This window comes from Chiloscyllium plagiosum, unplaced genomic scaffold, assembly GCF_037043375.1.
Source record: "Chiloscyllium plagiosum isolate Xiang-an unplaced genomic scaffold, Cpla_swu_hap1 HiC_scaffold_22, whole genome shotgun sequence".
Classification (NCBI taxonomy): Eukaryota; Metazoa; Chordata; class Chondrichthyes; order Orectolobiformes; family Hemiscylliidae; genus Chiloscyllium; species Chiloscyllium plagiosum.
This window is the reverse complement of record NW_028270160.1, coordinates 55,430,720-55,457,899: the sequence shown is the minus strand read 5'-3', so window position 1 is coordinate 55,457,899 and position 27,180 is coordinate 55,430,720. Positions and strand designations below refer to the sequence as shown.

The following is a 27,180-nucleotide window of genomic DNA, read 5'->3' as shown; positions in this document are numbered from 1 at the left end:
TCTTTCCCTGCTTGTGCTTTAACAAAACTCAGAACTTAACTCTTTTCCTTCCTGCTTATACCCTATACACATTCTCAACAAGAGATTCAACTTCTTTAGTAAACAGCGGCTCCCTTACTTGACCACTTACATCTTGCCTGACCGGTGCATACGTATCAAGGACATGCAGTAGCTCACTATCGCCAAAGTGTTCATCTACCTCCAAGTCTAACATCTGGCCAGGTTCGTTACCCAGTATCAAATCCAATGTGGCCTCACCCCTTGTTGACTTGTCTACATATTGTGTCAGGAAGCTATCCTGCACATATTGGACAAAAACTGACCCATCTAAAGTATCCAGTATTATCTTTGCTACCTTTTCCTCTACATCAGTGGAACTATTCGGAGGTCGATAGGAACTCCCAACAGGGTGACTTCTTTCCTGTTTCTAACCTCAGCCCATACTATCTCACTAGACAAGTCTTCAAACATCTTTTCTGCTACCGTAATACTGTCCTTGACTAACAATACCACACCTCATCCTCTTTTACCATGTTAACTATTCTTACTGAAACATCAAAATCCTGGAACCTGCAACAACCATTCCTGTCCCTGCTCTATCCATGTCTCCAAAATGGCCACAGCATTGAAGTCCCAGGTACCAACTCATACTGCAAGTTCTCCCACCTTATTCTGGATGCTCCTGGCATTGATAGTAGTCTTGTGTTCATGAGTCTCCTTATCTACCATCAACATGTCATTTTATTCCATTGTTACTTGTATATTTAGAGTTTCCTTTTGAAAGCCTTTGAGTTATTTACACTGATTACTTTCTGTGAGTAGGGCACTTAATATTTTACCCAGTCTCCAAGTAAAGTTATCTTCTATTTTCCCATTCAATGTATTAGTAATTATTTTGTCTTTATGGTTGTGAACTCTTGATTTCTCTCAAGTTGAAATGACTTCTCCATGTCGTCCCTGTTAAGTTCATTCATCATTTGCTTTTCTAAAGAAAAATGCTCCAACTCGTGCTCTGTCAGTTCCAGAACCATTTAACATTTAGTATATTGTTGTCTATTAACAACTGGTTTTTCCCTGTACTTTTGCAAGTTCTTTTCAGCTACTTTAACGTAAGGGAGCCATCTGATGCTGGTCATTAACTGATGTTTTCACTTCAGAGGGTTACCCTCCAATAAATGTTCCCTGTTAAAATGACCAGACTTGGAGTCCTGTCTATAATTGTATGATTAACTACCGTATGCATTTCTCAAATGTAAAAGGTTAGACATTAATGCAACAATGAAACAGGATGTGGTGTTGTACGTGTACTTAAAAAGAAATGGTTTAAACTTTCAATTTCTCAGTTTTTTAACTATCAAAATGGCCTAGCATTCATAAAGATATTAAACTTTTACATTATTGTATTATGCTAGTATTACAATTACTCATCACAATGATGATCAGAGGAAGAAGTTGACCTTGAATGTGTCTGTGTAGTTAGTACTGCTGGAACTCTGAAATGATAATTTCCTAAGTTTTTAAAAAATCTTATTTCTAGGTATGTTGCAGCACCCAGATGGCACCGTTTTGAAGCAGTTGCAACCTCCACCGCGTGGACCCAGGGAGTTGAATTTCTACAATATGGTAATTCCTGTTTTGTTAGAACTGTGTTAGTGTGGAAATGGCCGTGCACTGAGTCTAACATGGAGTTCAAAACTCTGAATAGAGATGCTGTGCTACCAAGTTGCTGTCTCGCAGATGAGACTTACCCATGGTTTTCTGTGTGACTAAAATAACTCAGCTGTGCTGGTGAATATTGAGAGGATACAGATCATATTGGAGAATAAGTCTACCAAACCCAGAATTGCTTTTACAAACACATAAGGGGAAATCACTAATCAACTTGCTTGTGAAATGGGAATTTTCTTTGGTGTGCCGAGATTAACCAAAACTATGTTTTTCAGTTTGCGCATTGGACGGGCTAACAAATGTTGGTTGCGTAGGGTAAAAAAAGGGGAAACACATGTAAACAATTGTAATCCAATGAAGTTTGTCTTAAATTAGACATTATTCTGAAGGGATTTACAGTTGTGATCAGCTGAAGGTAATTAGTTGGAAATCAAAAAACAGTTTACGTGGCTTATTAACTCCGCAATGTACTTGTTGTGTTCCTAATACTGTAATATCATGTGCATTTCTTGGAAATGTTCTACTTGTTTACAACCCACATTGGTTAGATTGCTTTGGCTGAACAGAAATGTTAATTCTTTTAGTGCTGATGGTTAATCTTGTCTTGATTATGATGAGCACAGAAGAATAATAGTTCTAAGCAATTTCAGTTAGTACACAACTTACTCACATGGCTTCTGATACCTAGATCTGTACTTGTTATGTTGTGAAGGTAATTTTGCAACTTTGAGAGTATTTAACCACCAGATTTATGGAATAGTACAGCATGTAAAGAGGCTATTTGCCCCATTAAGTGAGTGCCTCTTGAAAAGCAATCCATTTTGTCGTCCTCGGCTGTTTTTGTCCCATATTCCTGCAGTGATTTTCTTCGAGCAATTATCCATTTCCTTTTCGTAAGAGGATGTATCTACCTATGAGCAATAACCTTTAATTATATAGCACTCACAACATAAAAATCCCAAGATTTTTAGCAGGGACATTATGAAAGAAAATATGACAATTACTTAATTAGATGACCTAAAGCTTGATCAGCAAGCTAGATTTTAAGGATTGCCTTGAAGATGGAAAGTGAGGTCGGGCGGTGAAAAGATGTAGGGAAGAAATTCCAGAGCTTAGTGTCAAGGACAACTGAAGGGATAGCCACCAAGGGCAAAGCAGAAAACATTGGTGTTACTCAATATGCCAGATATGGAGAAGAATAGAGATTGGAGAACAGAGAAGGCAAGGGTAGATTTTCAAATTTGGAGAAAAATTTTAAAGTCAAGTCGTTACTTTTCAGGGAGCAAATGTAGGCCATGTGATAGGTGAATCATGGGATTTGATGTGAGTTTACTTACAGCAGAGTTTTAATCTACATGGTTTGGAGAGACTGGAGAGAAGTTACTCACTGCAGAATTCCAAGTCTATGACCTATTATCACTGGTGTAGTTCAGTTTTTGGTCAGTGGAATTCTGCAGAATGTCGATGTTCGGCCATTCAGTGGTGGTAGTGCCATGGAATGTCAAGGGCTGATGGTTAGACGTTTTCTCTTGATAGAGCTGGTCATTTTCTAACATCTGTATGCTCAAGTGTTGCTCGTCCCTTATCAGCTCAGCCCTGAATATTGCCTTGGGCGTCCTGCATTGGCGCATGTAATGCTTCATTATCTGTGGTTTTCCCCTAGTCATCTTCACTTAATTTTGTTGGGACACATGAATTAAAAACAAAAATAAGGCACTTGGCACTTCTGAAAGAAGATGTTTGCAATTATTTCAACCTTGTCTTTTGGACTAAAGTCTGGCCTCTTTCACCATTCAGGCTGGAAATCTTTGTAGAGCTGCCTCATTTGGCTAGTTCATTAATAGTTTAATATTCTTCCTGACTGAATGTGGTCAGACTGTAGAGCTTTAATTTGATCCACTCAGAGGAAGTGAGAAAATAATTAACCATGCAACACTTGAGCATGAGATGAGTCAACCTCAAACTAATTAAAGTCTTCTGTTGCTCTCAGAACAGTGAAAAAGGTGGCAAAAGAAGGGCTGGGGACTGTAAACGATCGCAGAAAGGGTTTACATGTGGAGGCAGAGGGTGTGGCTGAGGTATTGAATATTTGGCTCTGTATTTATCAAGGAGAAGCGGAGGTTGGGACACTGCATTGACGAAGGATTAATAAAGGGGATGAATTTATAGATTGGCAATAAAGTTAACAAGTCAATAGGATTGAAACAGCTGCCTCAAATCATAGTGGAAGAGTATATGGTAGAGGATAAGAGGATCTTGCACTTCAGTTTGCACCTCTGAGCCAGAAGACCCAGATACAAATATCACCTGCTCCAGAGGCATGGAGCAACATCTCTGAACAGGTTGATTAGAAAATATCTCTGCTTGGAAGATAGTAATCCTGTGGTGCAGCAGTAATGTTCCTATCTCTGGGCCAGAAATTCTGGTTCAAGTCTGACCTGCCCCAGACATGCATCATAATGTACTGACACCCAGATCTTAGGGGCAACATTTGCTAACAGGAACAATGAGATACTTGAAAATGAAAAGAAAATTAAGGTGGAAGTTGCCGACACACTGGCCATAATCTTCAAATCCTTAGTACAGTATCAGAAGACTGAAGTATTGCAAACGTTCAGCGCTTGTTCAAAAAAGATAAGTCCATCAGCTAAGAACCAGTCAATTTGGTCTCGGTCAGGAAACATTTAAAAGTATTATCCTGGAAAAAATAGCAAATGTGGAGTAATAAAAGAAAGTCAGCACAATTTGTTGAAGGTAGTGTGGTTGATGTGGTGTGCGTTGACTTCCAGAAGGTGGTATTATAAAGTGCCATGTGATCAACCTGTCAGCAAATTTGAAACCCATTGAATGAAAAGGACGTTACCACTGTGGATGCATAGTCAGCTGCATGGCAGAAAACAATGGCAAATGGCTTTTTGTTTGAACTTGAGGAAGATGTTTAGTAGAGTTCCCTAGGAGTTGGTAGTGGATCCTCTGCTTTTCTTCATATCTATTAATGCCTTAAATTTGGGACCTTTTGTGAAAAGAACAAAGATATTGATAGACCTGCGAGGACATAGGCTTGTGAAGTGGGCTGCTAAAATTTAATGCAGGGACGTTAGAGGAATTGGAAAGAGAAAGCAGTATAATTATAACAATGTATCAGGACCAGTATGAGCTGGGGTATAGGTGTACAAACCATCTGAAATCTAAAATGCTTATCCTTGTCCTCAACTCCTGCCATGGCTGGATTTTCCCTATTTCTGTAATCTCCAGCCTTGCAAGATATATGAAATCCTTTAATTCTGATCTCTTGTGCATCCTCCATTTCCTCGCTATATCGCTGGTGTTTATGTCTTCTGTTGTCTTAGCCACAAGCTTTGGAATTAACTCCCTGTCTTGCTTTTTTTTTCTTCAATAATAACAAAGTGGTGGAGACCTTCATATCTGGCAAAATCCAGAGAGAGAGAGAGAATTTATGTTTCGAATCTGATAAGTACCAAAAGAAGAGTCATAATGGACATATCTTGCATCAACTTAATATAGTCAGCCAAAGTGACTGTTTCAGGATTTGGAATGTCCTGCCTAGGTATGTTGAGAAGGCAGTGGCAATTATAGCTTTTAAAAGATATTGGATTATTGTTTGAAGACATGAAAGTTGCAAGGCTACAGGGAAAAGCAAGCAAATAGGACGAGCTGAGCAGCTCTTTGAGAGGACTGATATGGTCTCCTGCATTCTATAACCATTGTGTTATTACCTGGAATAGACGGCCTGAAAGGAAGGTCCAAACAAATTCAATTCTGACTTGCAATAAAAAATTTGATCATTTGTTTTTTTATAATTCGCTTGTGGGACATTAGCATTGCTGCTGGTCAGAATTAATTGTCCATCCTGACTTTTCCTTGAGAAGGTGGTGGTGAGCTGCCTCCTTGAACCACTGTGGTCTTCGTACTGTAGTTTGACCTCAGGGAGGGAATTCCAGGATTTTTGTTCAGCAACACTGAAGAGTTGCTGATAGATTTCCAAGTCAGGATGGTGAATGGCTTGGAGAGGAACTTGCAGGTAATAGTGTTCGGCTGCCCTTGTTTCTTTAGATGGGAGTGGTCATGGGTTTGGAAGGTGCTGTCCTAGGATCTTTGGTAAATTTCTGCAGTGTATCTTGTAGATAGTACACACTGATGGTCCTGAATGTAAAAGAGGAAATACAAACAGGGGTCGGAGAGTGTGGAGGGGTTGGAGAGTGTGCTTAGAAATATCTTAGCCAGGCACAGTGGGCCAAATGGCCACTTTTCTATCATTCTATAACTGATATCATTATTGCTTAATATGTTAGTATGTTGACCTTGATCGGATGCGTACTGGCAGACAATCCGTATGCAAATTCTGAAAGTGCTAAATCTGCTGAAAATATTATTCCATGCAATTAAACATTGAATGGCTTAGTACAAGAAATAGCGAGTTTGCCTCTGTGAAACTCGTGATTTGTACAGTATAATTATTTTAAAATATGATTGCTTGATGAGGTAAGAAATAAAGCCTGTCTGCAACATGAAAGTTATTTCTCTTTAAAGCATATTTCTACTGCATGTATTTTACTGGATGGTTCCAGTAAACCACAAGTACCAGCTAATGTCCTTGTGTCTTGCTTCATCTGAACAATTGGAAAGGAATGCACTCTTGATACCTTGTGACATCAGCAGGAAAAGTTCTGGTTTGAAAATGTATATAGTTATTTGCCAACTTCAGCCACTGCTTGGGAGTTTACGATAAGGTCTGCAATGCAAGTGTTTTAGAGCAACCATGGTTTCTAATCGTCTTACCAGAATATTTCCTTTTTCTCAGATGTGAAATAGTAATTTAATATTACAGTGGGAACTCTTGTGTGGGAGTTTTGAAGAAATAATGGAAGTGATGAATCACCATCTGTGCAAGTGAAGTATTTAAAAAGCATAGGCTCTGCTGATGAAGTTCAAACTATTCAAACAGTACCCTAAACACTCAAAATCTGATCTGATATTTAGGTTGAGTAATTTCTCTTACGCAGTCCTCACTATTTGGAAATCAATGACGTATATTACTAATTAAAATCATCTTTATCAGCAGCAGTTTGTTTACCCTGTACAACTTCCATATTCCAGATTTATGAGAATGAAGCTGAATATTTTTATTGATAACTTTACAGCATTTCTACTAGGCAACTTAATTTCATACAACTATTGAATTACTATAGCACAGACTTGCACAATCCTGTTGGTGCATGAGATGGTAATTGTTCAGAATTCTGAGTTATTTACAGACTTTTTTAACTTTTAATTCCAATATGTAGTTTCTTAAAAACGTGAGAAAAAAGAAACTGTGAATGTAAATTCATTGTCTCTCTGGTAAATTGATATGTGAAGTCCGTGGGACGATGTACTGTCCTGTGTCAGAGAAGTTTCAACTGAGAGGAGTTTGAAGAAGTGATAACGATGGGACTGATTATTCTGCTCTGGACAGAAAGCCATTTTGTGCAGACATGTCTGTCTTACCCTCCCGAAGCATTTAAAAAAAGCCGTATTTTTGTTATTGGCTGAGCGTCCTAGTGTGTGGATCAGAGGGCTGTGTGGGCCACAGTTTTGAGAACAGCAATTTTAAACACCCCCTACATTGCAGCAGTAACAGTAGCTGGGTCCCATCTCATTCTGCTGGAATTCAGTCACCCTTGAAAGGGATCAGAACAAGAGAATTTCTGCCAATTTACAAAACCAAGAATCTCTAAACCAACTTGTCAACTGCCAGCATCAACTCCCGGTGTTATTCAGTAATGGCTGGGTCTGTCGTTCAATGCAAAACTGAAGCCCGCGTCAATTTGTGTTCTTACTGACCACAGAGTTATGTAAGGATCTGAAGAACCTGCCACACCTGCAAGGTTGTGGGGAAAATTCCAACTGTAATAAAACCTACATTGATCATTCCAGGGAAATGCATGTTGATCAACTGAAAGCCCTCTTCTGGAAAATGCAATCAGCTGGCCTTGTGGTTAATCTCCCAGTGCAGTGACCTATCTAGAATATGTAATAGGTCAGGAATGACAACTGCCCAGGCTCAAGATATTGTGGATTGAGAAATGCCGAGCAGCATTTGAGAAGTTGAAGGCTGTTTTAATAAATAACCATATGCTTGCAGCTCCAAACTTTAAGGGCATTTATTCTGCTCTGGACAGAAAGCCATTTTGTGCAGACATGTCTGTCTTACCCTCCCGAAGCATTTAAAAAAAGCCGTATTTTTGTTATTGGCTGAGCGTCCTAGTGTGTGGATCAGAGGGCTGTGTGGGCCACAGTTTTGAGAACAGCAATTTTAAACACCCCCTACATTGCAGCAGTAACAGTAGCTGCATTCAAAGTGGACATCAACGTGAATGACATTGGGCTAGGAGACCTAGAACATTACAACACAGTACAGACCCTTTGGCCCTCTGTTGTGCCAACCTGTGGAACCAATCTGAAGCCTATCTATCCTATATTATTCCAGTTTCATCCAAATGTTTATCCAATGAACATTTAAATGCCCTGAAAGTTGGCGAGTCTACTACTGTTGCAGGCAGTGCATTCCACGCTCCTTCTACTCTCTGAGTAAAGAAACTACTTCTGACATCTGTCCTATATCTATCACCCCTCAATATAAAGTTATGTCCCCTTGTGCTAGCCATCACCATCCGAGGAAAAAGGCTCTCTTTCAGACATCATCTTTCGGAAGGCAAATCCAGAATAGAGACACCAATCAGGTACTTCTCTTTATAAAAAAAACCTAGACAAACATCACAGTCAGTCCAATGTAAAGAAAGAAATCCTCAATTTATTCCTGGCTGTAAAATATTTTGGGATATATTTCTGAAATGGGTACAGAAAAGCCACAGTTTACACTGATTACAACTGCTAACTTTTGTGGAAAAAATTAAGATGAAGAATGCCAGGTTATTTCAACCTTACCATTTAAAAATCACTCACTCTGCTGGAAAGGTGAATGTGATTACAGAAGTCACGTCTTGAACTTATTTAGTTCAAGTATAAAAGTTTATTTAGACCGTTTTACTTTAAATTCCAGTTTTTGAGAAGAGGACAGCTGAAGGGGAAAAGAAGAACTGGGGCTCTAAATTCATTGTCTGGCAAAGCCCACCTAAAGCCCCTGAAGTAGTATACCTGCTGAATAGCAAGGAAGTTTCAAATTGGGTTGGATCTAAGAAGAGATACCAGGGAAGGCTGACTGTCCCATCCTTCGTCACAACACCACCTCCTACAGACATGTCTGCTTTGTCCTTCAGAAATACAGAAGAATGGATTAAAAATACAATACAATACGACTGTATGTGTTATTGGCCAGATGTCCCATCAAAGATGTGAACCACAACTTTGAGGACTGCCATTTTTAAAAAGGCCTTGCACTGTCGGAGTGTTTTGCTACTATTGCTTCTCAACTTGAAGAATGAATAAACTTACTATTTTTGTTAGTTCAAGGGAGCATGGTTAAGGTATTTCCTTGTAAAATATCAGTGCGGTTTGATCCAAGATAATTCTATCTTGAAAGGAAGGGATCTTTTTTAATGAACCTTGTTGCATCCAGCGGAGGGGCAGTGAATAACCAAGGAGCCCGTTCATCCCTCCTTACCTGGGAGTTTAATGATTTGGGATCTCCTGTCTGGAACTGTAACAAATAATGGAACCCTGCCCAGGGCCTTAGCATTAAATTGTGATGCAGCTCTTTTTGTAAATATAGCAATTACAATTTCTGAAGTATTGAATGATATTCTTGCTTGTCCCATGCGCTGAATGTGGAGGCATTAAAAGGATGACCTTTTGTACTCTATAAGTTGTCCAATCATCTTTCCTCCAATCTAATTTGACACTAATTTGCAATGTGCCTTCATCCATTTACCATACTTTCTATGATGGGATAAAATTCTTTGGGTGTCTCATCTGTGCTGTATTCTTAGCATTATCAGGCTATTCATTTTTTTAATCAACCAGTTCAGAGATGTTATTACACAGCTCTAGAACAGGTGACACTTGAACTTGAGCCTCCTGTCTCAAAGGGAGGGATACCAACACAAAAGGCTACACCCCACCAGGTTATTTAATTTTAAAAATTTAACCTATTTTTTTCTAATTAGACTGTTCACACCTCAGGAGAAGGGTGGGACTTGAACTCTGACCTCCCGTTACACCAATTCACCACAACCAAGTAAAACAAATTAATTTAATAAGGTAACTTTGAAAGTTAGTTTTTTGCTACACACTTCCTGTTTTTTGGTAGTAATGTCTCTGTCAGTAGTGTGGAACCACGTATTATCAAAGATTTTTTACTCCCAGATAGTTTGCTGCTTGTTCCAACCCTTTTTTCTGAGAGTGTATGAAGCTTCTTGTAATCATTCTTCTGATATGTACTTATCTACTGAACAAACAGCATTTCTAATCCCTAATTCTGTACCATACTGCACACTTGTTCCAGACCTGTCATGTCAGATTGATGACCTGTGTTTGGGTATTTGTCACTGTTTGGACTGTTTGCCTAAGCATGTCATACAATAGATGATGGATAAACATGAATGTTCATTGAGTCTTAGTTGCTGTATTTCAGTATCTGATGTTTTTACTAAACATCAGTTGTGTTTGTTTGCAATAAGGATGCTGTTTACACCTGTTACTTACTGACCAGATACATAACGTGCCATTTTGATTCCAGCAATGACTAACGTCATTAAAATAGCATTCCGAGCTTGTTGCTTAGAGGTGTACCATCGACCCTTGGGCTGGTTTCGTCTCTGGATTTCTGTCCCTCACTCCCACTTCAGTAAAGTGAGGTGAGGTGACTCACTCAATCCTTCTGATTGAGATTAATTATTGATGTTATGCTTATTTCTTGATTAATGTTTAATTGCTTTGAACAAAGTCCACAATAATTGTTCACGATTCTTATAGTACAATAAAATATTGAATTATTTTGGTTAATTTAGGTGATCATTAGACTGTAGTAAGTGAACTTTAAATTATATTGGCAGTTGAGAACTAGAATAATGTGAAATTTGCATGAATAGGGAATGAATTACAGTGCTTTTATATAGTTTTTTTGCTCATGTCTTGGTATCTCGCCTGCAGAAACTGCAATCTTATGGTTTTCTGAAAAGGGGAAAACCATATTTTCTTTCTCTCCGTCTCTCTGTCTCTCTCTCTCTCTCTCTCTTTCCCTGTGCTTAAATCTTTGTCTTCTAATTGGAATAAAAAGTCTCTTACTTCATGTGTCATAGGGGATTTGGATGTTTAAAAGTTGCCCTTGAGTTATGTCTATGTGCCAAATGCCTTGATACCTTATGTCTGATAAAAATATCATGGTGTTAAAAATTACATTAACCTTGTACTTGCAATCTTTTGGGGACTGATTTTGGTTTTTCTTAAAAAAAAAAGGTGTAGTTTCCTGATTTTACTACTGCATCTGTATGAAACTGCTGAGCAATGACCACCCGAAACAAAAAAAAATCCCTGCTCACCTCCCTATAAACGTCAGCTATGTAGCTGCCTGATTTCCCATTCAGGGGGTCACCAATGACCATCCAGATCCAAGTACAGGTGCAAGAGCCGTTCAGAGGCTGGATAATTCATGAAGTTGTTTCTGGTCTTCTATAAGGGTCAAGTCAGGAATGTGATTGAATGCTGTATAATTTGCTGGATTGAACAGTGCACAATGAATCTAACTGGAGGAGTGTGCATGATCAACAGACCTACCAGAACAGGAGTCAGGTCCTCAAAGGATAGCCAGTTAGACCATTCACCATTGTATCCGTAGATTGAGGTGGAAGTGAGTACTGCAGATGCTGAAGATTAGAGTTAAGAGTGTGGTGCTGGAAAAGCACAGCAGGTTAGGCAGCATCCGAGGAGCAGGAAAATAGACGTTTCAGGCAAAAGCCCTTCATCAAAATGACTCTACTGACTGCAGGATATACTATCTATAGGGCTCACTGCAGCAACTCACTAAATTGCTAACAGCTCTGCTGGGTCCAGTAATCTCTAGCCTTAAGAAGAACATCACAAGATTATGGTATCCTTCCGTGCAAGTTCCTTCCAGTCTGCAGTATCTGGACAATATATGTTCCAGTTTTTTTCATTGGAATGTATCACAATGTATGAACTACATTATGTAAATACAAGCAAACAAGTTAGATTCCATATTTAAACATTTCCCAAACTATTTCCTATTGTATCTTTATTTTGCAGCTTGAAAATTGCTATGTTTCCCAGAGTGTGGGGAGCTGTAAGAATGGTGGGATTTGGAGAGCTGTTGGAGTGGGAGGCTGTTTAGAAAGATCTTGTGGACTTTTCATAAAAAAAGGCCTGTACTTTTTCTGAATTTTTCAGAACAGGAATCAGGTTCTCAGAGGGTAGCCAGTTGGGCCATTCACCATTGCATCCAGGGAGCAATATATTAGCTCGTGTCCCACACTTTGGGAAGCCATGCTTTAATTAGTTATTGAGCATTTAACCTTCCCAATCATAAACTGCTGTGTGCAAGATTTATTTTTGTGTTTAGATGTAGTTTTGCTCAACAAATGTTGATTAAATTTGTTTCCCATGTCTGTAGATTCAGATCACCAAAACAGGGTACAATTGAAGCAAAGGTCTGTAGATTCAGACCCTTGCTTCTATTATACGTGGAAGAAAAGGAGTAATTTTCAATCACCTTATATATGTGCATTGCTCCAAACTGCAGTTTTGCAGAACTAGAATTTGAGTAGTGCTTACTGCTTTGAGATGACCAATGAGTATTCCTCTAGAAAACCAGCAGGAATACGATGTGTGTCTGTGTAAAATACTTTTCAAAAGCACGTGCAAAGTGTGGCCGTGAATATGCATGAAAGATCGAAAATTTACATAAAAATATTATCACTGTGTACGCTAAATATACTGCCAATATATTTGATTGACATAAAGGACAGTTATCCCCCAGTGAATCTCCGGTAGCTCTTTCAGGATGCTGGAATGGAGATGAGCACTCAACAAAAATATCATTTGGTTGTTTAACCCGTGATGTATATTTCTGTGCATTATTCCGGTTATGTAAGTCATAGAAAAACTCATCTGATTCTGCCCCATTAATGTACTCTCAATGATCAGCGAAGTGATGAGATATGTCAGCAGTTTGCCCTCAGTAGTGTACTTGCTGATGCTTGGTGTTGGTTCTGTCAGGGCCAGCAGCTCCAGACCTTGTTACAGCCATGGTCTAAACAGGGATGAAAAAGCTGAACTCGAGGTGAGGTGAGCACGACTGCTCTGATATCAAGGCAGCATTTGGGTAAGGGAGGCATCAAGGATCTCTAGCAAAAATGATGTTGTGAAAGTTGAGGGGGATGTATCTCTACTGATTGGAATTGTCCCTAGCACAAAGAAATATGTTTGTGTCTTTGGAAGACACTCATTTCAGATGTAGGAACAGGAGTAGGCCATTCAGCCCATTGATCTACCATCCACTGTGATCACAGGCTAATCTGAGAATCCTCAACTCCACTTTCCTGCCTTTTCCCTGAAACCCTTGATTGCATTAATGATTAAATATCTGTCCATCTCAGCCTTGAATGTACTTTATGCCCCAGTGTCAACATCTCTCTGTGATACAGAATTCCACAGATTCACTACCCTGTGAGAGAAGAAATTCCTCTAACCTCTGTTTTAAATATGTGAGCCCTTATTCTGGGATTATGTCCTCTGGTCTGAAACTCTCCTTAAGGGGAAGGTAACTAGTACGATCCTACTCTACCACAACCTTGAAGAATCTTGTATGCTTCAATAAGGTCATTTCTCAATTTTCTATATTCCAGTGAGTACAGGCACAATCCACTTGACCTGTCCTTCCAAGATGGTCCCTCCATATCTGGTGAAGCTTCTCTGCACTGCTTCCAATGCCAGTATCTTCCCCTTATATAAAGGGTTAAAAACTATGTACAGTATTCTAGCTGTGGTCTGACTAGTGCCTTGTATAGTTTCAGCAAAGATTTCCTACTTTATGCATCTTTCCTTTTGAAATAAAGGCCAACATTCCATTGGTCTTCCTATTACCTGCTGAACATGGAGAAAGACTCTCAAATCACTGCTTTCTACAGTCTTCTTTCATTTAAATAATATTTAGCGCTCGGTTTTCATGCTAAAGTGGATAACTTCACATTTTTCTGCATTGTATTCCATCTGCCTTGATTTTGCCCACTCTCTTAACCTGTCTGTATCCATCTGCAGGCTCTGTGGCATCTTCACCATTTGCCTTCCTACCAATTATTGCGACTTTGGCAATCTTGGCTATAGTTCATTCACTTTCCTTACACAAGTCATTAATATATTCAGTACAACCTTGATTATCTGAACATCGATTATCTGAATTTCGGATTATCCGAACAAGAACTCTAGGTCCCATTAACAACGGCATTATGGCGTGCATTGCCAGATAATCAAGAAATGTTTGATAACTGGCACTCAAATTACTGTTTGTTTACAGTAGATTAGCTGTTAGTTAAATGTGCATTGCCGAATAACAGAGAAATGTTCGGATAATCGGTGCTCAGAAATTACCACTTATTGACGATTAGATCAATTATCCGAACAAAATACTCCCCACCCATCTCGTTCGGATAAAAGAGGTTCTACTGTATTGTAAATAACTGTGGTTCCATCACTGTTGTATGCAGAATACCACTAGTTAAACATTGCCATCCTGGAATGCCCCTTGTCCAAATGCTGTTTTCCATTAGTTAGCAATTTTCTATCCATGCTAATATGTTATCTTCAACATCACGAGATTTAGTCTTAATTAGTAGCCTAATGTTGGAACTCTATGAAGCACCTTCGGAAAATCCAAATATATTACATCCCTTTATTGATCCTGTTACCTAGAGCATAGAACATTACAGCGCAGTACAGGCCCTTTGGTCCTTGATGTTGCGCCGACCTGTGGAACCAATCTGAAGCCCATCTAATCTACACTATTCTACTTTCATCCATATGTTTATCCAATGACCATTTAAATGCCCTTAAATTTGGCGAATCTAGTACTGTTGCAGGCAGTGCGTCCCATACCCTTGCTACTCTGAGTAAAGAAACTACCTGTGACATTTGTCCTATATCTATCACCCCTCAATTTATAGCTATGTCCCAAAGAATTCTTGTAAATTTGTCAAGCATGACTTGCCCTCATGAAACTATGCTGATGCTGTTTAATCATATATATTTCTAAATGCTCTGTTCTTATATCCTTTATATTAGACTAGACTCTAATTCTCCCAACAACAGGTGTTAGGACAACTGACCTAAGGTTGCCTGTGTTTTTCTTTCAGCCCCAGGGCATGACTGCACAAATTCCTCAGAGTAGTATCTTCGGTCCAACAGTTCGGGAAAAGTGATAATGAATAAATCAGTCAATCAATCAGTCAGCTTCATCAATGACCTTCTGTGCATCATAAGGTCAGAAACTGGAACGGTCGCTAATGATTTCACAACGTTCAACGCCATTTACAACAGCTCTGATTATGAAGCGGGCTACGCCTATATTCAGCAATATCTGGTTTGGGCTGATGAGTGGCAAGTAACATGCAAAAGGGAGAGAACATTCACAACTGCTCTCCTTCCTATCGGAAGGATGTTGTGAAACTTGAAAGGGTTCAGAAAAGATTTACACGAGTGTTGCCAGGGTTGGAGGATTTGAGCTTTAGGGAGAGGTTGAATAGGCTGGGGCTGTTTTCCCTGGAGCTTCGGAAACTGAGGGGTGACTTGTAGAGGTTTATAAAATCACGAGGGGCACGGATAGAGTAAATAGACAAGGTATTTTCCCTCGGGGGGGGGGGGGGGGGGGAAGTCTAGAACTAGAGGGCGTAAGTGTAGGGTGAGAGGGGAAAGAGGGTGGTGTGTGTGTGTGTGTGTGTGTGTAATGAGCTGCCAGAGGAAGTGGTGGAGGCTTGTACAATTGCAACATTTAAAAGGCATCTGAATAGGTATATGAATAAGAAGGGTTTGGAGAGATATGGGCAGGGTGCTGGCAAGTGGGGCTAGATTAGGTTGGGATATCTGATCGGCATGGATGAGTTGGACCGAAGGGTCTGTTTCCATGCTGTAACATCTGTATGATCTATGGTAACACACCAATTTCAAGCAATGGTCATCAACCAATGAGGATCTTATCTCCTCCCTTTGACATTCAACAGTATTACCCAATGTTGAACCCTCACTGTCAACATGCTTGGGTTTCATTGACCAGAAACATAACAAATAATTGCTGGAGGCTGGAAAAATGTGAGTAACTCCCTTTCTGCACCCAATGTTCAGCCACCATTACAAGGACATGTCAGGCGTGTGATGAATACTCTCCACTTGCCTAGATGAGTGTAATTGCAACAACACTCATTGAGTGTTGACTCCATTCAGGACAAAGTCACTGCTTCATTGGCACGCAAACCATCCCCTTAAATATTCATTGTGGTCACCGTCCATCATTGAGAGAGATAACGTGTGCCATCGACAAAATATATTCCAGCAACTAATCAAGGCTTCTATAATGGAATCTTGCAAATTTATGACCTTTGTCATCAAGAAAGACAAGGGCAACACGTGCATGGAAAAACCACTCTTCCAAGAAAGTGGTTTGCCACCATCATTTGCAGGGCAAATAGATGGGCGCAGGATATACTGGCCTAGCCTGTGATACCTACCAAATAAAGAATTGAAGAAAAACCTATTTTATGTTGTTTTTGGATCTGGAATACACTTAGTTTTGTGGTGGGAACCACTGCGGACTGTTGATTCTGTCTCTACAGTAGGAAATTAATTGGAAACACTCTAGATTGCAAATGACTTTCTGAAAGACCATTTGTGAACTTTTGCAGGTAGCTATTGGGAGTTTAAGCGTGGGCTTTTGGGTGTTGGTTCAAACCAGTCCTGATTATTGGGAGTCAGGTCGAATAGAGTGGATCAAATTGCTGAATTGTTAGGATTTGGATCATAGTGTGATTGCTTAACAGCTAAGAGTGAGGGAATCTTTCTGAAACGTTGGTGTGCCATAGTTCATTAGTTAACCGTCAATATAAATGGCCATTCACCCACAAACATTTGTTATGTTTGAGCATTTAAAGTCTACTTTTATGGATGAACTGCTACATCTTCTAATTAGAGACCTTGCAAGTCGATGGGGAACCTAAATAATTTGTTGTAATTGCTTTAAACAGCAGGTTTGTAAAGCTTGAAAGTGGTTCAGCTTATGACTTCCTGATATGTTATGTCTTTTACAGAATAAGCAGTGCGTCAATCACTGTAATCGAGGCGACAGGATTGTCTTTTTCAATAAATATTTCACCATGTGGCCTGTACATATTCTCAACTTTATTGTTTAAAAAGCATGAAAAGCAGTGAGTGTTCATTATGCAAGCTTGCCTTGGATCAGGGGATAGAGTGGTTGGGGCTGAGGACAGTTGTATAATGGTTATGTCACTTGGACTAGCAATCCAGAGACCCAAGCTACTTCTGGGAAGATGTATTCAGATTCCATCACAGCTGTTGAAATTTAAATTCAATTAGTAAACCCTTAAATTGAAATGGTGAGTATAAAACTATCTTTGATTTCTTATAAAAATCCATCTGGTTTACTAGTGTCCTTTAGGTTTGGTACGCATTTGATTAGATTAGATTCCCAACAGTGTGGAAACAGGTCCTTCAGCCCAACAGGTCCACACCGACCCTCCGAAGAGCAACCCACCCAGACCCATTCCCCTACATTTACCCCTTCACCTAACAGTATGGACAATTTAGCATGGCCAATTCACCTAACCTGCACATTTTTGGACTGTGGGAGGAAACCGGAGCACCCGGAGAAAACCCACGCCGACAAAGGGAGAATGTGCAAACTCCACACAGGTGGGAATTGAACCCAGGTCTCTGGCGCTGTGAGGCAGCAGTGCTAGCCACTGTGCCACCCAACTCAGTTGGCTGGATGGCTGGTTTGCGATGCTGGGTAGTGCTAGAACGTGGGTTCATTTCTCCCCACGGTGGAAGTTTCCATGAAGGACTCAGTCTGAACCTCTCTCTCAGTAATCCTCAGGTTAAATCAGTGCCAGTTGTGTTGCTCGCGCTCTCCCTCCCTCTCTCTTTTTCTCTTTCTCTCTGTCTCTCTGTCTCATACAAGAGCAGCAGGACTATGGTGCCTTTACCTTTTACACATGAATCCACAAGTGTAGGCAATGTGGTTAGCTGTTTACTGCTGTCTGAAAAGGCCTTTCACGCCACTCTGCTCAAAGGCAGTTTTGATTGGCCAATAAACACTACCCTTGGCAATAATGCCCTCATGCCATGAAGTAATGAGAAAGGTGGAGGAAGGGTATTGGTTTGTGCTTTTGCACACTTGTTTGTGACTGCTTGGTTAAACTGGGCATACTGCACTTTCTATCTTTCACTCTTTCAGTGCAAGCTTTGAGGATTGCCTGATGCTTGCATGGTGAAATAGTTTTGTCATTCAGTTAAATCTCGAATTCTTCTTCATTCTAGTTTCAATGACAGATCTGAACACTGTACTTAAAAGTTTCAATGGTTACAGTGCAAAAAGGTGCAGTTTTGTGAGAACACTGTCACATCATTATAATAAATCCTTAACAGACATTTTATGGTAATGAATGATTCTGGAATAAAAAGTTGTGCAAGAGTTTAATTCCACATCAGTTACCTATTAAACAAGAAAATTATTGCATGTCTAATTCATTTAAAACTTTCAGCAGACCACTGCACTTACTGATGGCCTCAATTATGCTTTCCTATCTGTGCAGTGCTCATTTCATTGTTTTGATTTGTGGCCAATACACTCCATTATTTCTAGTTCACCAGGCAAGTTTTGGACTTGTTTAAAAAAGAAGTTTTCTTGCATTGTACATTTACTGACACCATTGTGCTGAGTCGCATCATAACAAAAAGTTGAAGGAAGGAAAATATAAGTAAGGTTTATGTGGTGTGCCTCTCCCACGTCTGTTGTGGTGAAATCTGTTGTAATAGGTTCTGGATAAACCATGAGCTGATGCAATGATGCCACACAGTCTTCAAATCCTGTGTTAACAAAGCCCAGTTTGTATTGACCTGAAACTATACTGCTGTTCTTACCTAGTTTGTGTAAATGGCAGGCAAGTCCCACACCAGTGTGGTTGTCTGTTAGCTGCTGTGAGGTATGAATTGTTAGCTGTGAATCAGTGCATTGTACCCTCGTGTCTGAGAAGTTTGTGCATACATGACCTACTTCAGAAACTTCATCGTAAAATAAAGCTTCAGCCTCCAATGCAATACTGACAGAGGCTGCGTTAACATAGATCCTTTGAGGTAGTTTATTAAATGTGGTTTCCATTTACTGACAAGCAATATTCAAGGCATTATTTTGAAGAGAAGTAGTGGTTTTCCCACCCTTTGCCAAAATTCATCCATTGATCAACGTTGCTGTTTCTGAGACATTGTTGGGTGTCAATGGGTTGCTGTGTTTCACATGTTTCAATAAAGTCAATATCTGCCATCCAAGGCATATAACCTATGGACCAAGTGGTGGAAAATGTGATTAAAATAGTTTGGTGCTTGTTTTTGACTGCTGCAGACTTGATGGGCTGAATGGCCTTTTTCAATGCTATAAACCTCGATGACTGACTTCAAAAATTATTAACTGACTACAAAGCACTTTGGGAAATCCTGAAATGGTGAAAGGTGCTAGATAAATACATGTTTCTTTGAAATAACCCAGTAAGCGTGGTGCGGTATGGTGGCACAGTGGTTAGCACTGCTGCCTCACAGCACCAGGGACCCAGGTTCAATTCCAACCTCGGGTGACTGTCTGTGTGGAGTTTGCACATTCTCCCCGTGTCTGCGTGGGTTTCCTCCGGGTGCTGCGGTTTCCTCCCACAATCCAAAGATGTTCAGGTTAGGTGAATTGGCTGTGCTGAATTGTCCATCGTGTTGAGGGACGTGTAAGGTGCGTTAGTCAGGGGTAAATATAGGTAAAAACAATGACTGCAGATGCTGGAAACCAGATTCTAGATTAGAGTGGTGCTGGAAAAGCACAGCAGTTCAGACAGCTCCAAGGAGCAGGAAAATTGACGTTTTGGGCAAAAGCCCACCAAGGGGTAAATATCGGATAGTAGGGCGGGTTGCTCTTCGGAGGGTCGGTGTGGACTTGTTGGGCCGAAGGGCCTGTTTCCACACTAGGGATTTTATGATCTTCTATGATCGAAGCCATTCAGTTGTACAATACTCCAAATAATAAGAAATCAAAAACTGTTGGTCTGTGAACGTAGGTATCGAATGAGGAAATGAAGAAGGTGCACTTAACTCTTTGTAACTGCAAATTACTCCTCACTAACATTCGTGGTGTTTAAGTTTGAAGAGCATGGGCCATGCAGCATAACAACTGAACCTTCAGTCAAACCAGTCCATGCTGAATATGATCCCAAACTAAACTAATCCCACTTGCCTGCACTTGGCCCATATCCCTCCAAACCTTTTTTTATGAACTTTTAAAAATATCTTTTAAACCTTGTAACTATACCCAAAACCACCACTTCCTCACCACTGTGAGAAAGTGAGGACTGCAGGTGCTGGCGATCAGAGTTGAGAATGTGGTGCTAGAAAAGCACATCAGGTCAGGCAGCATCCGAGGAGCAGGAGAATCGATGTTTTGGGCATATGCCCTTCATCAGGAATGAGGCTTGTGGGCAGGGGGGCTGAGAGATAAATGGGAGGGGGGTGGGGCTGGGGGGGGTGGGGAAGGTAGCTGGGAATATGATAGGTAGATGAAGGTGGGGGAGAAGGTGATAGGTCAGAGAGGAGGGTGGAACGCATGGGTGGGAAGAAAGATGGGCAGGTCAAGAGGGTGGTGCAGAGTTGGATGCTTGGGACTGGGATAAGCTGGGGGGAGGTGGAATGAGGAAACCGATGAAATCCACATTGATTCCGTGTGATTGCAGGGTCCCAAGGTGTAAGATAAGGCATTTTTCCTCCAGGCATCGGGTGGTAAGGGTTTGGCGATGGAGGAAGCCCAGGACCTGCATGTCATTGGTGGAGTGGGAGAGGGAGTTGAATGTTCAGCCAACAGGGTGGTGGGGTTGGTTGGTGCGGGTGTCCTAGAGATTTTCTCTGAAACGCAAGTTGGTGTCCTGTCTCCCCGATGTAGAGGAGACCACATTGAGTGCAACGGATACAGTAGATGACGTGTGGAAGTACAGGTAAATTTCTTTTGGGGCCTTGGACGAAGGGGAGGTGTGGGTGTGGGTTTTGCACTTCTTGCATCGGCTGGGGAAGGTCCCGGAAGTGGGTTGTGGGCTGGTGGGGGTATGGATCTGACATGGGAGTCATTGTGGGCATGGTCTCTCAAAATGCAGTTAGTGGTGGAAGTGGCGGAGGATGATGCGATTTGTCAGGAGGTTGATGTGGTAGAAGGTGAGGACTGGGGTGGGTTCTGTTCTTGTTGTGATAGGGATAGTGGGGTCCAAGGGTGTAAGAGGGGGAAGTGGAGGAGATGTGCTGGAAGGCATCATCGACTCCTTGTAGAGAGAGGAGAAGACCTGCTGTGCTTTTCCTGCACCACATTCTCGATCCTAAGCACTCTGTTTAAATAAAAAAAAGCCCCTCGTGTCTTTTTAAAATCTTTTTCCTCTCACCTTGAAAATATGCCCTCAAGTCTTGAAATGCCCCACCCTAGTGAAAAGATACTTGCCATTCACTTTATCTGTATTTCTCATTATGATATAAACATCTATCGGGTCACCTGTCAACCTCCTGCACTCGAGTGAAAAAGGTCCCAGCCTATCTAGCCCATCCCCATAACTCAAACCCTCCATTCCCAACCACATCCTGATAAATCTCTTGTGTACCAGAACCTTAATTCCTCCAACGTTTTGGCTGTCCATCACAATTGTATTCCACCACAATCTTCATGGCATGACATAGCCCTCAATTACTGTTGAAACTAGGGCAATAATTCCACCTCAGTGAAGCTGCCAGGGGAAACTGAAAAGTCAGATGCCAACTCAGTGAATCTATAGTACATAACGTAGAAATATGGAAAATGGGAGCAGGAGTAATCCACTCGGCCCCTTGGAGCCTGCTCAACCATTCAATTTGATCATGGCTGATCATCCAATTTAGTACCTTATTCCTGCTTCTATCCCATACCTTTGATTTCTTCAGCCCCAAGAACCATACCTATCTCCTCCTCGACAACATTCACTGTTTCGGCCTCAACTGCTTTCTGTGGCAGAGTTCAACAAGTTCATCACTCTCGAGTTGAAGGAATTTCTGTTCATTTCAGCCCTAAATGGCCGACTCTGTATTCTTAGACTGTGACACCTGATTTTAGACTCTCTGGTCATTGGGAACAACTTGCCTACATTTATCCTGTGTCGTCCTCGTCCCATTAGAATTTTATAGGTTTCTATGAGATCCCTTTCTATTCTTCCGAACTCCAGTGAATGTAGCCCTAATTTTATTTCAACGAAATGCACACTTGACCTTTGAAGTAGTCTGTACAACCAATGGCCCAAGTCGAATCTTTGCAACCCGACAGCTTCAGGTTGTGAATGATGATGCACAATTAAACAAGGCAGTTAGAGGTAATGAAGAATTTACAGGAGCTGTGGGGGTGTGATGGATGGCAGTTACAGGAAGGGAGAAAAGCTTCCGATACAATCAGGTAGATGAGTTACTGCCAGGAAAGGTAGGAGAGGTAGGCAGGTAGTGCAAGAGTCTCCTGTGGCTATCCCCATCTTAAACAGGAATGCTGTTTTGGAAAATGTAGGGGGTGATGGACGCACAGGGGAATGTAGCACAAACAGCCAGGTTTCTGTTACCACGGCTAGCTCTAATGTCTCGAGAGGTTGCAAGCGATCAATTGTGGTCAGGAACTTTCTGGTCAGAGGCACAGGCAGATATTTCTGCGGCCAACTGGGAGAAAGCAGAATGGTGTGTTGCCTCCCTGATGTCAGGATCAAGGATATTTCGGAGAGAATACAGAATATTCTCAAAGGGGAGAGAGACCAGCAGGAGGTCATTGTACACATTGGAGCAAACAACATAGGAAGGAAATCAATGAGATGCTGAAGAGAGAATATAGGAAATTAGGCAGGAATTTAAAAAGGTGATCCTCAAGTGTGGTAATGTCTAGATTAGCCCTGGTGCTACAAGCTAGGAATAAGGAGAGAACATATGAATAAGGGGCTGAGGAGCTGGTGCAGGGGTGAAGGGTTCACATTTTGGATAATTGGAATCTCTTCTGGGGTAAAAGTGAACTGTATAAGAAGGACAGTTTGTACCTGAATTGGAAGGGGACTAATATACTAGTAGGGAGATTTGCTAGAACTGCTTGGAAGAATTTAAACTAGTAAGGTGGGGGAAAGGACCCAGGGCGCTAGTGAGGAAAGAAATCAATCTGAGACTGGTACAGTTGGGAAGAGGAGCAAGTCAAACAGTCAGGGCACACAGGGATAAAGCAAGAACAAGGTGGGACTGACAAATTAGACTGCATTTATTTCAATGCAAGAAGCTTAACAAGGCAAGCAGTTGAATTCAGGGCATGCTTGGGAAATTGGACTGGAATATCATAGCAATCACAGGGATGTGGCGCAGGGATGGATAGGACTGACAGTTCACTGTTTCAGGATACAAATGCTGTAGGAGGGGTAGAAAGAGAGGCAAGAGAGGACGGGAGTGGCATTTTTGACAAGGAATGGCATTCCGACTGTACTCGGGCAGGATATTCCTGAGAATACATCCAGGGACGTTATTTGGATGGAACTGAGAAACAAGAAAGGGATGATCACCTTATTGGAATTGTATTATTGGCCTCCCAATAGTCAGAGGGAAATTGAGAAACAAACTTGTAAGGAGATCTCAGCTATCTGTAAAAATAATAGGGTGGTTATGGTAGGGGATTGTAACTTTCCAAACATAGACTGGGACTGTTAAGGGTTTAGATGGAGAGGAATATGTTAAATGTGTACAAGAAAAATATACTGACTGGAGAGTGCAGATCTTGACCTACTCTTGGGAAATAAGGCAGGGCAGGTGACTGAGGTGTCAGTGGGGAAGCACTTTGGGGCCAGCAACCATAATTCTATTACATTTAAAATAGTGATGGAAAAGGATAGACTGGATCTAAAGGTTAATGTTCTAAATTGAAGAAAGGCCAATTTTGATGGTATTAGGCAAGAAGTTTCAAAAGCCGATTGGAGGCAGATGTCCAAGGTAAAAGAACGGCTGGAAAATGGGAAGCCTTCAGGAATGTGATAACGAGAGTCCAGAGACAGTATGTTCTTGTTTGGGTGAAAAGAAAGGCTGAAAATGTGTTGCTGGAAAAGCGCAGCAGGTCAGGCAGCATCCAGGGAACAGGAGAATCGACGTTTTGCGCATAAGCCCTTCTTCAGGAATCAGGGCTGAAAAAGGGCTTATGCCCGAAACGTCGATTCTCTTGTTCCCTGGATGCTGCCTGACCTGCTGCGCTTTTCCAACAACACATTTTCAGCTCTGATCTCCAGCATCTGCAGACCTCACTTTCTCCTGAAAAGAATGGCTGGTAGTTGTAGGAAATGCTGGATGACGAGAGATATTGAGGTTTTGGTTAAGAAAAAGAAGGAAGCGTATGTCAGGGATAGACAGGATAGATCAAGTTTAATCCTTAGATTATAAAGGCAGAAGGAGTATACTTAAGAGGGAAATCCGGAGGGCAAAAAGGGGTCTTGAGAATAGGGCCGCTCAAAGATCACCAAGGCAGCTTATGTGAGGAACCGCAGGAGATGGGGAGATACTAAACGAGTATTTTGCATCATTGTTTACTGTGGAAAAGGATATGGAAGATATATAATATAGGTAAATAGATGGTGACATCTTAAAAAATGTTCATATTACAGTGGAGGAGGTGCTGGATGTCTTAAAATGCATAAAGGTTGGAAATCCCCAGGACCTGATCAGGTGCACCCTAGAGCTGTGTGGGAAGCTAGGGAAGTGATTGCTGGGTCCCTTGCTGAGATATTTACATCGTCGATAATCATGGGTGAGGTGTCGGAAGACTGGAGGTTGGCTAACATGGTGCCAATATTTAAGAAAGGTGGTAAGGAAAAGCCAGGGAACAATAGACCGGTGAGCCTGACTGATGGTGGGCAAGTTGTTGGAGGGAATCCTGAGCGACAGGATGTACATGTATTTGGAAAGACAAAGACTGATTAAGGATAGTAAGCACAGCTTTGTGCGTGGGAAATCATGTCTCACAAACTGAGTTTTCTGAAGAAGTAACAAAGAGGATTGTTGGGGTCAGAGTGGTAGACATGATCTCTATATGGACTTCAGTAAGGCAGTCAACAAGGTTCCCCATGGGAGACTAGTTAGCAAGCTTAGATCTCATGGAATACAGGGGGAACTAGCCATTTGATACTGAACTGGCTAGAAGGTAGAAGACAGAGGGTGGTGGTGGAGGGTTACTTTTCAGAATGGAGGCCCCTGACTAGTGGTGTGCGACAAATATCAGTGTTGGGTCCACTACTTTTCATCATTTATCTAAATTATTTGGATGTGAATATAGCAGGTACAGTTAGTAAATTTGCAGATGGTATCAAAATTGGAGGTCCAGTGGACAGTGAAGAAGGTTATCCCAGAGTCCAATGGGATCTTGTTCAGATGGGTCAATGGGCTGAGGAGTGGCAAATGGAGTTTAACTTAGATAAATGTGTGGTGCTACATTTTGGAAAAACAAATCAGGGCAGGACTTGTACGCTTAATGATAGGGTCCCGAGGAGTGTTGCTGAACAGAAACCTTGGAGTGCAGATTCATAGTTCCTTGAAAGTGAAGTCTCAGGTAGATAGGATAGTGAAGGTGGCGTTTGGTATGCTTTCCTTTATTGGTCAGGGTATTGAGATCAGGAGTTGGGAGGTCATGTTGTGGCAGTGCAAGGGTATTGGTTAGGCCACTTTTGGAAGATTGTGTGCAATTCTGGTCTCCCTGCTATAGGAAGGATGTTGTAAACATTGAAAGGGTTCAGAAATGATTTACAAGGATGTTGCCAGGGTTGAAAGGTTTGAGCTATAGAGAGAGGCTGAATAGGCTGGGGCTGCTTTCTCTGAAGCGTCGGAGGCTGAGGGGTGACCATATAGAGGTTTATAAAATCGTGAGGGGCATGGATTGGGTAAATAGACAAGGTCCTTTCCCTGGAGTGGGTGAGTCCAGTACTAGGTTTAGGGTGAGAGGGAAAAATTTAAAAGAGACCTAAGGAGTGACTTCTTCATGCAGATGGTGCGTGTATGGAATGAGCTGCCAGAGGAAGTGGTGGAGGCTGGTACAATTACAACATTGAAAGCGCATCTGGATGGATATATGAATATGAAAGGTTTAGAGGGATATGGGCCAAATGGGACTTGATTAATTTATGATATCTGGTCAGCATAGACCAGTTGGATCGAAGGGCTGTACATCTCAATGAGTCTGGGTCTAACTAATGGAAGGTGGAGGGAACAGGGAAATCCTCTCCTGTTTGATGGGTGAGCACTGTACATGCATTCATGGCTGTGTGTGTTTACATGTGTGGGTGCTCACACGCGCACATCTTTTACCCCTCCACCCTTCTTTCTCACTCTCACATGCCTTGCCCTCCCTCCTTCCCCACCTCTCCCAGAACACTGAACTTCAGCAAGAATGTGAAGCTTTTTAATTTTTAATCTGGACAGTCAATCTCGAACATTAATTTATTGTAACTGCCATATTGTAATGAATTTTCAATTTTGGTGAAGAAAGTTGTTATTAAATTTCTAGAGATAATGCATTTTTTTGATGCAGAGCTCCAATTAATTTCATTTTGAATGAGGATAAGAGAAAAGAGCCCCTGAATTAATTGAAGCGTGATTATTGTTGTGACACGGCGGTAGACCTTTCATATTTTATCAGATTACTTACAGTGTGGAAACAGACCCTTCGGCCCAACAAGTCCACACTGACCTTCCGAAGAGCAACCCACCCAGACCCATTCCCCTACATTTACCCCTTCACCTAACACTACGGGCAGTTTAGCACGGCCAATTCACCTAACCTGCACATTTTTGGACTGTGGGAGGAAAGTGGAGCACCCGGAGGAAACCCACGCAGACATGGGGAGAATGTGCAAACTCCACACAGACAGTTGCCTGAGGCGGGAATTTAATACGGGTCTCTGGCGCTGTGAGGCAGCAGTGCTAACCACTGTGCCACCGTGCCGCCAAGCTAATTAAACCAAACACACAGAAAAGCTCACCTTGTCTTGTAATCTCTTAAAGTATAAGTGACTGAGAACTCTCCAACTTCCACTCTTTAAAGAAAAATATCAATTTTAATCTTTAACTCTCAAAGTGAACATTAAAGAACAACTATTTACAACTCTAAGCCTCCTTTCCCTCCTTTCTGTTATCTACCTCCAACTCTATAACAATATATTGATCCAACGAAAGCCCCTATTAAAATTACAGCAACTTAATTTTTAAAACCAGACAGCGGCTGTTGTT

General features: G+C 41.3%; 1 protein-coding gene across 1 annotated transcript in view; it reads left to right on the top strand.

The window, feature by feature from the left end:
• The window catches only part of ipmkb (inositol polyphosphate multikinase b), a 105,283-nt gene that overhangs the window by 19,675 nt on the left and 58,428 nt on the right, over positions 1 to 27,180 (top strand). Inside the window, exon 2 of the mRNA XM_087999067.1 lies at positions 1,538 to 1,623. Within this exon, the coding sequence (XP_087855193.1) occupies positions 1,538 to 1,623 (86 nt within the window). The remainder of the gene's footprint in view (positions 1 to 1,537; positions 1,624 to 27,180) is intronic.